At 41.8% G+C, this 13,366-nt stretch overlaps 1 protein-coding gene across 13 annotated transcripts in view; it reads left to right on the top strand.

The window, feature by feature from the left end:
- Positions 1-13,366, top strand: part of ENOX1 (ecto-NOX disulfide-thiol exchanger 1) — a 533,277-nt gene that overhangs the window by 398,618 nt on the left and 121,293 nt on the right. For all 13 annotated transcript variants that reach the window (XM_070480830.1, XM_070480828.1, XM_070480825.1 and 10 more), the window contains one exon: positions 4,509-4,721. In XM_070480830.1, coding sequence (XP_070336931.1) covers positions 4,509-4,721 — 213 coding nt within the window. The remainder of the gene's footprint in view (positions 1-4,508; positions 4,722-13,366) is intronic.

Below are 13,366 nucleotides of genomic sequence, written 5' to 3' on the forward strand. Positions count from 1 at the left end.
GAATCTTCTAGAAATAAAGTGTGATGAAATATACTCTACGAAGAGAAAATCTCAGAGTGACCAGAAGATTGGAATATGTTTTGGAAGTGTCAAAATTCAACTGAATAAATTTTAAGCATCTTATTGGTTTTATTCAACAATTCGTGAATCGGGCAGCATCCCGTCTAGCAGAGAGAAAGCAGCTCTGAGGAGCTGCACACAATGAAAGACTTTTATAGGCAGAAGGGAGCAGGACAAGGAAGTTGTACTAGCAAAAAGTGGATCGGTTGTGGCAAGGTCACTTCCCTTTAGGGGACTGCAGGGGTCTGTCAGGTAGACGATCTCACTAGTGCTGACCAGGTGATTCCTGATTGACTGGTTTAAGATTCTGTTTCTGGGAGAGCTGAAACTGTAATTAAGTATCAGTTTGGTGTTGGGGGGCTTAGCGTAAGTGACTATTTTGGATCTTGTTTTTAACAGAAGTTTTATTCTCATGTTAGCCCCTCAAAACTGGAGACGGATCCATAAACCAGTAATTACTGTACAGAGTGACCAATACTTTAATAGCAGGATATGCAGGGAATTGTGGAAACATAGCAAAGGGACACCCAATTCATTTTAGGGTTCCAGGAAAGCTTCCTTGATGAAAGGCACCTCTGCTGAGTCTGAAGGGAAGAATAACAGACAGCTGGACCAGGAATGTGCAGGCCCCTAGGATGAGTGCATAGCCAGTGCTCAGGCAGGGAGGCTTGGCCATGCTGTTTAACAGAGAAGAGGATGAGAAAGGAATGGGGGATGGATTGAAGGGCAAAACGCAAATCAAGGGAGGCCGTGGAGCAGACATTTGCGGTAACCCAGATGTGACATTGTGAGGACCCTGATTAGAAACCATTGAGCAGTTTTTAATGAGAAAATGGTCTATATTCATTCCATAATATGCCAATTTTCCCAGTTCTTTCTGTGGGAAAAGCACATCTGCACATTCTAATTTCTAAACTGCACCCATGTTCAGAGTTAGGCCTAAGCATGTTCACAGAAAGTATCTGGAATTTTTATAAGTGCATCTTTGATGTGATTTTTATGAGCAGTGTTAATTTCTTTCCACATGAATAGCTTTAATAATGCTGCAATCTAAATCCTGTTTAAATTAGTTTATATTGTTTTCTGTTTTCTCAGTTGATCTTTCTACTGAATACAAAATTGAATTTACAGTTGGATATTGAAAATGACCGCTCCCAATTCACTCCTGTAGCCATTCAGAGAGAGTTACTGGCCTAGTGTTAATTAATATAAAGTTACTTCTTACATGGCAACAGATATTGACTACACTTACCAGTCATGCCTTAACTGATGTTCTTTACATTTAAATTGAGTGTCAATACATCGATCATGCATTGGCTTGCCAGTTTCATAAAGTTCGGAAATGAGGATGAAATTGGGAGTTTTTAAAACTATATAAAGTCATGTGCTGCCTAATGATGTTTTGGTCTCTGACAGACCACACATACAATGGTGGTCCCATAAGATTAGTACCACACAGCCTAGGTGTATGGTAGGCTATACCATCTAGGTTTGTGAGTACACTCTGTGATGATCCCACAATGACAAAATTGCCTAACGACGAGTTTCTCAGAATGCATCCCCGTTGTTAAGCGACGCATGACTACTTCTTTTAAACTAATGGAATTCTGCCTATTTCTTGTTGAAATGTCTTTTGCCTACTTACTTTTTAAATTGTATATATATTTTTTAAAGATTGAAACCTGAGCTAACATCTGTTGCCAATCTTCTTTTTTAAGTTCTTCTCCCCACAGCCCCCCAGTACATAGTTGTATATTCTGGTTGTGAGTGCTTCTGGTTGTGCCATGTGGGACACCGCTCCAGCATAGCCCTGACAAGCGGTGCCATGTCTGTACCCAGCATCCAAACTGGTAAAACTCTGGGCCATGGAAGTGGAGCACATGAACTTAACCACTCAGCCATGGGACTGGCCCCTAAATTATATGTTTTTAATTGCTTAATCCTAAATATGCTGTTTCTGTTTCTGAAAACTATCAATTAACTATAATCTGCTGGTGAACTTATACTCTAAGTCTAGGAGTGAAGAACAATAAAATTTGATTTTTAGATCATTTGAACAAACATACACTTTAAAAATTTAAGCACTTTTTTCTGACAGTAAATTAGGATATTTATGAACTGAGTGACCTCAAGCGAGAGAAGGAAAAACTACTGGTATGCAAGGGGAAGAAAGCTGAGACAGCATTGCTCTCTCTTCTCCTCGTAAGCTCTATGACAAAAACATTGAGGATTTTTCTTTGTGTTATGTAGAGATGAAAGTCACAGCAAAGGGGAAAAATGGTACATGAAGTCAGTGTTTTCTTTTTTGTTGTTGTTATTTTTTAAAAGGAAAAAAAGGATTTCTTATAAGCGTTAGGTTTATTTCTGCTGTCTTTTCGGAGGTCCATTCTCCTAACATATATTGGCAGGGAGAGAGGTAGAGAGTGCGAGGGAAGCAAAATTTATTCTGACTGTAACAGTCGCAGTGGGCCTCTCACAAACATAATGCTAAATTATGGGCCTCTCCGTGGGCTGAACGTAATGTTAAGTTGTATGATGGATTTTATCTTATACAAGCTGCTCCGGTCCATGAAATGAGATAAGAAACCACTGCAGCTGGAGTTCACTGAGGGTTGAACTTAGACTGAAACTCCAGAGTTAACAAAATTGTATGAGCCAGCTGTGGTACTGAATGAGTGTGTCTCATGCCTGTGGGTTGAGATTTTCAAGGAAACTTGAGTCTTTCACTTGCAGGGTGCCCTGTGGGCATTCCCTGGGCCAGTTATCTCCTCTGGTGAAAGCATGAAGGCAGAGGGGGCAGGTTTGCACAGAAAAAAAGCTTTGATCCCCAAGCTCAGACACTGCCGCGGCGGGAGGGGGCTTGGAATGGTGGCTGATCAACAGCCTGTCGATATTAGCTGCTTTCCGTCCTGGAGAAGGTGGAGCACACTCCATACGCACTGAGTGAGGCTGATCCTTCTGTATTCAGTGCACATACTTCCTGAGCCAGCAACAGCCACAGTAAGGAGGTTGTACCCTGGTCTATGAGAGGGTTCCAGGGATAAAAGATACTAAAGGTGTTTCTACAATGCTCTACAAAATTCACAAAGTGCTCCACAAATGAAGGTTTGGTATCATGTATAAAATACTAACAACAATGGTTGATTAAAAAAAACATATGGTGGGTAAATTAAAACACCTTTACCAAACATGAATCATGCTCTATCTTCTCATCTGGAGAGAGAGAGAGAGAGAGAGTGTGTGTGTGTGTGTGTGTGTGAAAACAACGCATGAGGATGTCTCTCATGTCCCTTCGGTGGAGAGAACATCATAGGCTCTCAGGATTTGTCAAATAAATGAGTACGAATCTGAATCTTCTAGTCTAATTTTACTCCTTATTTTTACAGTTCAGACTGCACCCAGTTTACTGGAAAAATGTAGGATATTTTTCTTAAATCACATGTCCCAAGGGTAGAAAAATAACAAAGGAAAGACTTGTTCCCTACAGTTAGCCTGCGAAATGTACAATGAGCCTTCGGCAGTAGGATCGATTAATGTTGTAATAACTGACATACAACTACCAGTTCTAATTAACTTAATCACCTTCAAACTTGCTTTTTCTCTACCTCCAAGCCGCACAACACAGGTCTGTTCCAGTTCCCATTCGTGAACAGGCAAGTCTTTCTGGTTTCTTTGAAATAAACGTTATCACTTATTTACAGATGGAACCTCATTCCTCACTCCTATGTTGCCCACATACACCCCTTATACCAGGTTCAGATGTGTTTCCAGTAGCTTTCCAAGGCAAACACTGACCACCCCACGGAACAGGTCCTCTTTGGTTGAAAACAAGAAAATATTTTATTTTTCAGCCTAACCAAATATGCTGTATCAAACCCAAAGTGAAATTAGTTTTGAACTGCAGTAGAACGAGAATTGACTTACTCCTGCTACCACCTTGGGAACGATATCTTACATTGCAACCAGTTTTAAAGTAATTTAATCTATCCTCCACATTTTGACATTAACTCAGCTGATTTCAAGTCAGAAAACTAGTATCACTGTATAATATTTCTGATGAAGGAATGAGAAATGAAGTGGAGGCCAAATAGATTAATAACAGTTTTTCAAGCCAATCTTAAGAAAGAGAAATCAGAGTCTGATGGAAGAATGAGGTTGTGCCTATTACAAAGAATGCCCAGAACAGATCTTCTAAAATTGAGCTCATCATGTTGGTAAACGAGAGGCTGAACCCCACTTTGTTCTTCGGATGGTTGTATGGTGCTGTGGAGTTCAATGAGAAAAGAGAAGTTAAGTGATAGAGAAGTTTGTCTCAGAAAAGCTAATTTGTCAGGTTCTGAAAATATTATCCGCTAAGATGAGCCGTGCTCCGTCTTTGCAGAGGAACCAAAGTAAAGCATATTTTCTTGCCTTCGCATGATTTGTCCTTGGTGGTTTTCCATTTCCAGATGATAGCAAGTTTTCAGAGGCTATCACAGTGCTGCTTTCCTGGATTGAACGAGGGGAAGTGAATCGGCGTTCCGCAAACCAGTTCTATTCCATGGTGCAGTCGGCCAACAGCCACGTCCGCCGGCTAATGAACGAAAAAGCCACCCATGAGCAAGAGATGGAGGAAGCCAAGGAGAATTTTAAAAATGCCTTAACTGGAATCCTCACTCAATGTAAGTAAAATTTTGGGGGCCATCTGTTTTGTTGTGATTTTGCCTTTTGTATTTCATTTCATTTTTTTTTTTCATGTGGGGGTAAGTAGTTCAATAATTTCCCATTCTCCTCCATATTGAATGGCAAACCTCATAACCTATTTCATGTCCTGTGGCAACTTGGAGGAACACGGACCCTGCCCTGAGAGCTTGCTTCTCAAGGTGAGCAACGTTTCTGTAGCTTTTCCTCAGAACACCAAGCCCGGCCACCAGGGCAGGGCAGCCAGATCTGTCTGTGCCGGCTGGACCCACTGCAGTTCACACCACACCTGCGGGGTGGCTGTCCGCACAGCCCCGCATGTCCCTCTAGGGCTACAGTAGGAAGCAGACCCTGAACGCATTGTCCTTGGGCTCTGATTAGGAAGAAGGTACCGACAGAAAAACTCCTCCTCAGGATCCTTTATTTGAGGTGAGCTTGGCTGTCAACATGGCGGCTCAGAAGTCGAGACTTTTCTGCAGGATTATCTTTTGTCCTTTCTTCATTTGGAAAGCAAATGGCCCTAACTACTTAATGCTGGTGATTTTTCATGTCTAGATCCTAAATTGATGAAGGAGTATAAATGGGGCTTTCTTATAGAACAATAGTCAGGGTAATTACCCAGGGCTCTATTCAAAAAAAGGGCGTATTTTTTTTATGGGCACTCTATCTGTGTCTGTAGTTAACGTCACAGCAGCCTAATGCATCACAGCTGCTGATGTTCCCTTGCCTGGTAAAAGCCACTGAATGACACTGTCACAATGCCCTGCTCCATTCCATACCAGGTGCAAGGGCCCCGCACGGGATCGCAACATATGCGATTTACATATTCATTCCGAGAATAAATGTTATTTTCAATGTTCTAATGTGCCAAAATGCCTATCACCTCTTTCATCAGTGTAAACCCAAGGGATAATGTATCTGTTAGGATGGGTGAGAGAGGGACATGAAAAACCAGAATCTTAAATGTAAAAGTGTTTTTATATGACTTTGTGGTCAAAAGACCATTTTTGCAGCAGCATAGAATAGCATAGATTCCCTAGTCTTGAGGAATGGCCCTTTATCCAACCGTGTGTGTCCAGCACTTCTGAAGTTAGGGTTTCCAGGGATAGGATCAAGAACACTAATGGCATTCAAAAATGATACCACTTTTTAAAGGAGGGAAGCAAAGAATGGATTAGTGGCTAGAGGAGAGGTAAGGGTGGATTTGTAATGGGGAGAAGGGAGAGAGGAAAAGGCCACACAACTCTAATAATACAACTCCAACAAAGTTATGGCAAGAAGCCAAATACCTGAACAGTAGAATGATTACCGATTACCTTCTGTTCACTAGCATCCATTTTAAATAAATTCTCATTCTTATGCCGTTTACAGTCCCACCTGGCAGGCAAGACTCAACGCTTGACTTGACTTTGACACTGGAGATAGGAAGGCGGACACACCTTAGAACTGGGGAGGAATTTAGTATTTGTTGGCCATATCTATTGAAAGAAGCATCTATTAAAATGAGGCCCTGATCTCATGGCTGAAAGAATACCATGTACCTAACTTTATACAGGTATAAACTGGCTTAGGTCTGAAGCCGCTGAGAGAGAAACAAAGAGGTCTAGCATGTGGGGATCCAAACATCAGTGTTTCATTACTCATAAAAGCTGAACAGGAAAGTGAGGTTGAGATCTGTAGCAATAATGGGCTTCCTAATGCTGGGCCTCAGGATTGAGCATCTGGCCACAGGCAGCACTGAAGGCCACAGGCTTCTTCCTCTGGAGCTGGCACCTGTATTTTCCACCCAGTGCATAGACGAGAACAGGAAATGAGTGTGCACCACAGGCAGACTGGTTCCCTCTCTCCCTGAGAAGGAGGGCATGAAGGGATGGAGCAGGGCCTGGAATTTTTGAGGGAAATCCCACCTCATGGAAACCACAGGAGTGGAGATTACTGTCACAGATACCTCTTAGGCACCTCGTCCATAAAATATCAAAAATTGAATTCTTTTAATCTTCAAACCTATTCCTCTTTGGGTTTTTCCTTCTCATTTTAGTAAATTGTCAGACCAAAATCCTATAAGTAATTTTTATATGCACCATCTTCCACCATCAAAGCCCATATCTAGGGCATCAGGAAATCCCATTGTTTCAGCATTCAAAAATGACCCACTTTTCTTCATTTTAACTGCCACCGTTCAAGTGCAGGCTGCCTGAACTAAGATAGTAGCTTAGTGTGTCAGTTAGCTATGGTGTCCACCTGTGAATAACAGAAAACCCTACTAAACTTTATCTTAAACAAATACAGTTTTTTTCTTCTCTTACACAGAAAAATCCAGATTTAGGTGTTTGTTGGCAGTGGTTCAGTGGTTCAAGGTTGTCAGGCCTAAGGTTTCTACGATACTATTAGCTTTTCCTAGATAGTTGTCTAAGATGACTGCTGTTGCTCCTGCCATCACATCTTTTCTTACAGGCTGGAATCACATGAGGAAAAAAGAAAGAGGAAGGCATACCTTTAGAGCAAGAAAGCAAAACTTTCCCAAAGATCCCCAACAGACTTCCATTTATGTCTCATTGTGCAGAATTATTACATGTGGCCCTGCATGGCTACAAGGAAAATGGGAAATATACTTTTTTGGCTGGGCCCATTGCTCTCCAGAATAAAATTGGAGTTCTCATTGTAAGGAAGAAGGGGAGAATGGCTACTTGGACGCACTTTGCCCTTTTTGCCATACATTGTCTCTCCCTTTCTACTTTTACTCCAGTTCAATCTGTTTTTCACATGTCGTTTCATATAATTCGGATCATATCTTCCCCACTTAAATCCCTTGAGTAGCTGCCCACTGCTCTTAAAATAACATTCCCTCTCCCCAGCCTATAAAGCTCTCCTTGTCTGCCTCTTCAACATTGGCTTTCCCTTGACTCATCACACGTCATCCCCACTGACCTCCTTCCTGCTGAACCCATCAAAGCTGCCTCCCACCTCCGAGCATCAGGGCATCATTTGCACATCTGGTTCCCTCTGATGTGCTCTTCCCTGCACCCCCACCCCCCTCTCGCCCCCCATCTTTGCATGCTTGAATCTTTCTCGTCCTTTAGGTCTTGGCTGAAAGGCCACCCCTTCAGAGGGTGCCTTTCTGATCCACTCTCTCCTAGTTGTTCACCATCACTGATCTTCTTAGGTCTTTAAGAGCACTTATCAAAATGTGTAATGATTTAATGATTTGTCTGCTTTTGATTATTAGAACAAGGATCCAAAAGGAAAGGACATGTCTCTTAGTCATCAATACGTATCAAGTGTCTAGAACATAGAAATATGCAACAAATACTGGTGATGAGTGAGTAAATGAATGAATGAGTAAATTGGAAGGAAGGTAGGAAGGAAGCCTGAAACAGTGAGTTCAGAAGTTTCCAGGGACCTCACAGAGCACTTTGGCATTGGTGTTGGCACTGTCCATGGATAATGGGGTTTCAACTTACATGTGTAATCGAGCAAATCAAAAACAGAGCTCACTGCTATTGCTTTCGTTGGAAATCGCTGTACTTTACCAGATACTCGGTAGCAAGCTAGTGGATATTAGGAGAGTTGGGATGAAGGAGTCAACAGGAAAATTCGTGTTGACATATCCCCAAATGTAACTGTCCAACAACCTTGGCATTTCCCATCTACCTGCTACTATTTGGGAGATCCCACTTAGCCCTGGAATTTCATTCTGGGAAGTATTTCAGCAGCCAGCAGATATCAACAGAGATTGTGAAAATCCCAGCTGATCTTGACAGCCCACAGTGCTAGCTAAGGAGTACACATCCCAGGCATGAATTGCCTCAAGGGCCTTCGTGTGAGTCCTTGATAGCCAAGACCCTTCAGGATGACTTGAAGGTGGGAGATACCTTAAATGTGAGCCTGAGCTGGAATTAAGCCTTTGAGGTGGAACAGGAAGATTGCATATCTCTCTGAGCAACCTCAGAATTTTCCATTCTTTTCTACGTGCTTTTACTAAGATAACTACTCCCCAGATGCAAAGGGGAACTAAATCCTAACACTCATCATGAAAATATTAGCCGTGACCTGGCTAACCTGCTAGGTGTGTGCACATTTCATCATCCTTTGAATTTTAAGTATATCTCGTTCCATGTCTGATGGAGTGATGTTTGTCTCAACCACATTTTCTGCTTTCCCCAGCTCCATTCAGTGTGGTGGGGTGGGTTTGGTATCAGTACATGGGGCTGCTTCTAACAATAACTGCTAAAGTCCACAGTGATTGACACACTTGCTGCAGTTTCCAAAAGCAGAACCAGTCATACCCCTATTTATCTGCATTAATATTCCTGGCAAACACCACAGGAATCACATTTTGGCTTTATGAGTTAGAATTCGCTTAGGCTTATTAAGCTCTAAAATTCAAGAATGGCATCTCAGCTTTCTTTCTCTGAAGTGGCTGCAAATCTCCTGGTCATTTAGCAGTAGCCCTGAGTGCTCCCTCTCACATAAAAGATCTCCATGGTGTCAATGCTGTCTCCATAGCATCCCATGGCAGCTTCTCCATTAGAAAGCCAAGAGTGTCAGGAAATTGTTCTGAGGCACTTTGGAAGTAGACATATTGATGAACTATCTTATTAGAGCAGGTGAGGCTGGCCTGGTGTCCTGAAGGGAGAGTTTATTTAACAACTTCCAGGAAAGTTCAGGTACACTGCAATGCTCCAAGGGTAAAAGTGTGGGTCCCTATGTAGATTTTGTTGGAAATAGCTGACTGGTTGAACAGGAGAAGGGAAATGTCATTTAGTGTTAGCTCATTAAGCTGGATGAGATGCACCTCTCTCCTCACCTTGCTCGTCATAGTTTGAGCAAAAATAGCATTTGCTCCAAGGGGAAAAACCAAAGACCGTTAATAATAGCATAAAGAAAAAGTTGTGATTTATTTCAAGGTCTACATCAAAGTCTACCAGTTACTTTCTAGCTTCGTTGGTGCTCAGTTCTGCCAAACTTTGTTTAAGTTCTAACGTTTTTCGTATCTCTGGTCTTCACCCCAGGACCAGCTATTAAATATAATCAAATAGGCATTGTTTCCATCTGAGCCTTGGCTTAAAGCATCAAGGAGGAACAACTAAACCCAGCCGACAGTTTGGGGAGTACAGCATCCGTCCTCTTCTGTTTGGGATCATTTTTTCCTTCTGACCACAGATGTGCAGTTATCAAAGATGCTAGATGCGGACATCATCTATCCTGGCATGGCACCTGGGGCTTTCTCTTCCCTTCTGGGCCAGCTGGATAAAGCTCATTTGATGGAGAAGAAAGGAAAACAACTTTTAGCACAGGTGAATCATCTCATTCTTATGTCATCTTATCGTTATGTCATCCTTGTCTCGTCTTGATGTCATTTCTTAACCTGTCCATTTGACAGAAACTTCCCCAGGTTTCCCAACTGAGAGACTTTTGGGTTTTGATCTTCTTTGCTTTTTAATAATGTATACTTCATAGGAACTCCCCATAGGCCTGCTTGCTCTCAGTTTTTCAGTTATGAGCAAAGCTTGTCATTTCAAAGCTCAGAGAGGAGCTGTTTACAAAGTTCAGGGAGCGTGTACCACAGCCTTCAATTATTAATATGCATGCCAAGATGATCAATTGTGCATGCCTTGTTACAACACACACACATCTAATGAAAATTTAAACACTCCATGATAGTCCCACTTTGGTACTTTCCCAACATGCTTCCTGGTAAGAGAGAAGAGAGAGAAGGGAACAAAGTGGGCAAAAGGCAGATGGGAAAGCAGACAGCGACAGAGAAGGGTTTATTAAGGTTCATTTAGGGATATGTGCCATACATATAGTGCGCAGGACTGAAAAGTAGAAATTGTAGAATGTCTGAGCTAGAGGCAACCTCAGAGACTGGTTGGCCCAAACCCTCCCATTTTATAGAGGAGGAAACAGGTTCAGAGTGCAGATGTGATAGGCCTTGGTCGTTTAGCAATTTATGGGCAGATTAGAACTCAAGACTCTTGTCTCCTTGTACAGTGTGCTTTCTACCACCACAAGTGTGTGGGTTTTTTAAATGAAAAATACAACTGATCAGAGAGGGATATTATAACTGTAAATTTATAGTTTACAGGTGGAGTTGGACAAGTGTGCTGGCATCACACTGAATATAGATGCTGCTCTCTGGTTGGAAAATGAAGTCTTTGCCTCGAGCTCTTGTCCTCTTTTTACCTCCGCACTCGTACACTTCTGCTGCATCCCTTGCCTGAAGATTTCTCCTCCTCCCCATGCGGGAATTGAAGCTTCTGTCACACTTCCTCCATGAAACCTTTACCATCTATTACAACTCAGAATCATCGCCCTTTCTTCTTCCTTCTGCAGTGCTTGTTAATACTATCTACTTGAGCATTTAGTTATTTTCTAAGCATCAGCTTCTTGGTTTTTTTAATCTAGCAAGATTTTAGGCTAAACAGTGACAGAGGCTAGTTACTGTTCTCTTTTCCTACCTCATTGCACCACTCCTAGTTCTGGCATAATTCTTGTAAGCACCTCAGCGCAGATACTAGTTGCTGATCAAATATCCTAAATGGAAATGAAGGTGATACTGGACATAATAACTAATAACCTAATACTGCAAAATGTATTCTATATGTTGAGTTTTGGGGTAAGCCATGACCTCAACTGGCTTTGCTCTAATATTCCAATCTCCCTAAAGGTAAAATACGTAGAATATACTTTAGTTGAAAATTTTACAGTAGAAGTATGACAGTACTATTATAAATATTATTTTAACCTGGAGATTGGAAAGGTTAGAACAGTCATTGCAAATTTGCTTTACACATTTATGATAGGAAATGGCATCAACCTCATCATCTTGAAAATAGCAAAGAGTGGGAAGACTTTTGACTAGGCGTGAAGAGATCCTGGTTCTAATCCCAGCTTGACCATTAGTTTAGCCAGGTGACTTTAGGAAAGTTATGTCTGCCCGGCAGCCCTGTGAATTTTAAGCCACATTTCATCCCTGAGAGTGTGTGCGTGGCACCCTGCCGGTGCTGCAGACTGGTCAGAATTCTCATCAGAGAAGCAGCGCCTTGCACTCACTGTTCCCTTCTGTCGTGTCCTCATCTATTTTCTTGACTAAAATCGTAAAAGCCTCAGGTGTTTGAATGAATGGTGAAATTCATCCACAAATATTTATCAGGTCCCTGCTAAGTGTCAGGTAGAGCACTAAGGGTGGAGTGAAATGCGAGGGGTTTCTGATCTTCATGTGTACCATGATTCCCCTCTCAGGCAGATTGGTGTCCTCGTCCACATTTCTTCTGTGTAAAATTCTCTCTCTGAAATCATTTATTTCGTAGGAACATCTCAGCTCAACATTTTTTTTTATTTCCACCAAGGGAAATTTGGCTTCTATGTCCCTGCTGTTGAAAAAGAATTTTAGGAAGTGTTAAAATGTTTTCCCGTGTCTGTGGTCGTCATTGCTATCCTTCATCCATGGGAAAAAATTCCCCATAACTGCTTTAGCAACTCGACAGATTTTCTGTTTTTCCTCAGCATCATACAGATGGCTATATTTGCCAATGTTTTAAGTGCTAGAAACATAATTTTCATTAAAAAAAAAAAATACCTCTTTGCTCTCAGGGGATAAATGTCCAGAGAAAATATTTTTTATAAACACTTCAAATCAAGGATGAGCACAGAATTTCCTCTTTCACAGGATACCGAAACTGAGAGTAGAAGATGCTGGAAGCCTGCCAGAACTGAATTGGGCCTTTTTTGCTCTCTCTCCTTTCAGACTCACTGAAAATCTATATACTAAGCCAAATAATACCACCATGATATTAACATTAAAAAAAGGTTTTTTTTAATGATAGCAAACTATGAGAGAGAAGTTAAGTCTTACACTCTGGGATGATAGAAAATTGTAGAAGGCTAGATTTCAGTAATTAATATATGTGTGTTGAGTGAAGCAAAGAGATTCAGGAAAGATATAACTTTTGGGAGGCAAAGATGAAAACCCTGCTACCTTGATATGAGCCACTTGTAAGGACTAGAATAAAAGCCACTGCCAAGTGTAAGGGTGTTGGAGGTGGTGGTGGTAAGGGGGAGGTGCTATGAGGTAACAGCCTCTGAACTAGTTTGGAAAGAATCCACACGTAGAAAATTTTTTCACGAAAACTTTGTAAAGCCAGGACACTTTCAAACTAGCTCTGAGGAAAAGTGAGGTGTCAGTAAAGTTACTTTAAGGCAGAGATGATGTGTTCTTGACTCGTGCCACTGAAAGAGAAGTACAACTTAGTGTTTATGCTCAAACACGCAAAAACCGTGTCCAGGGAGGATCATGAAAGAGTAGCCACAGACCGAGTGAGAAGAGTTCTATTTAAGGAGACAAACTGCTTAGGTCTGCAGGCACCTTCTCTAGCAGGGTACTTGTGTGACCCACAAAGCCAAAAATATTCACTCTCTGTTCCTTGGAAGAAAGTTGGCTGACCCCTGTCCTGTAGGATCACAGAGGTGAGAAGGATATTAAGGATGGACTAGTCTATCACCCCTTACCTGGTGATTCAGTCAGAGAGAGGCTTTCTTCAGGCCTCACAGCTGCTTAGCGGGGAGCTGCGACTTCACCAACACAGGCTTCCTGGCTCTCCCTCCCCTCTCACGTGCATCCCCT

Source organism: Equus asinus, chromosome 11, assembly GCF_041296235.1.
Source record: "Equus asinus isolate D_3611 breed Donkey chromosome 11, EquAss-T2T_v2, whole genome shotgun sequence".
Taxonomy (NCBI): Eukaryota; Metazoa; Chordata; class Mammalia; order Perissodactyla; family Equidae; genus Equus; species Equus asinus.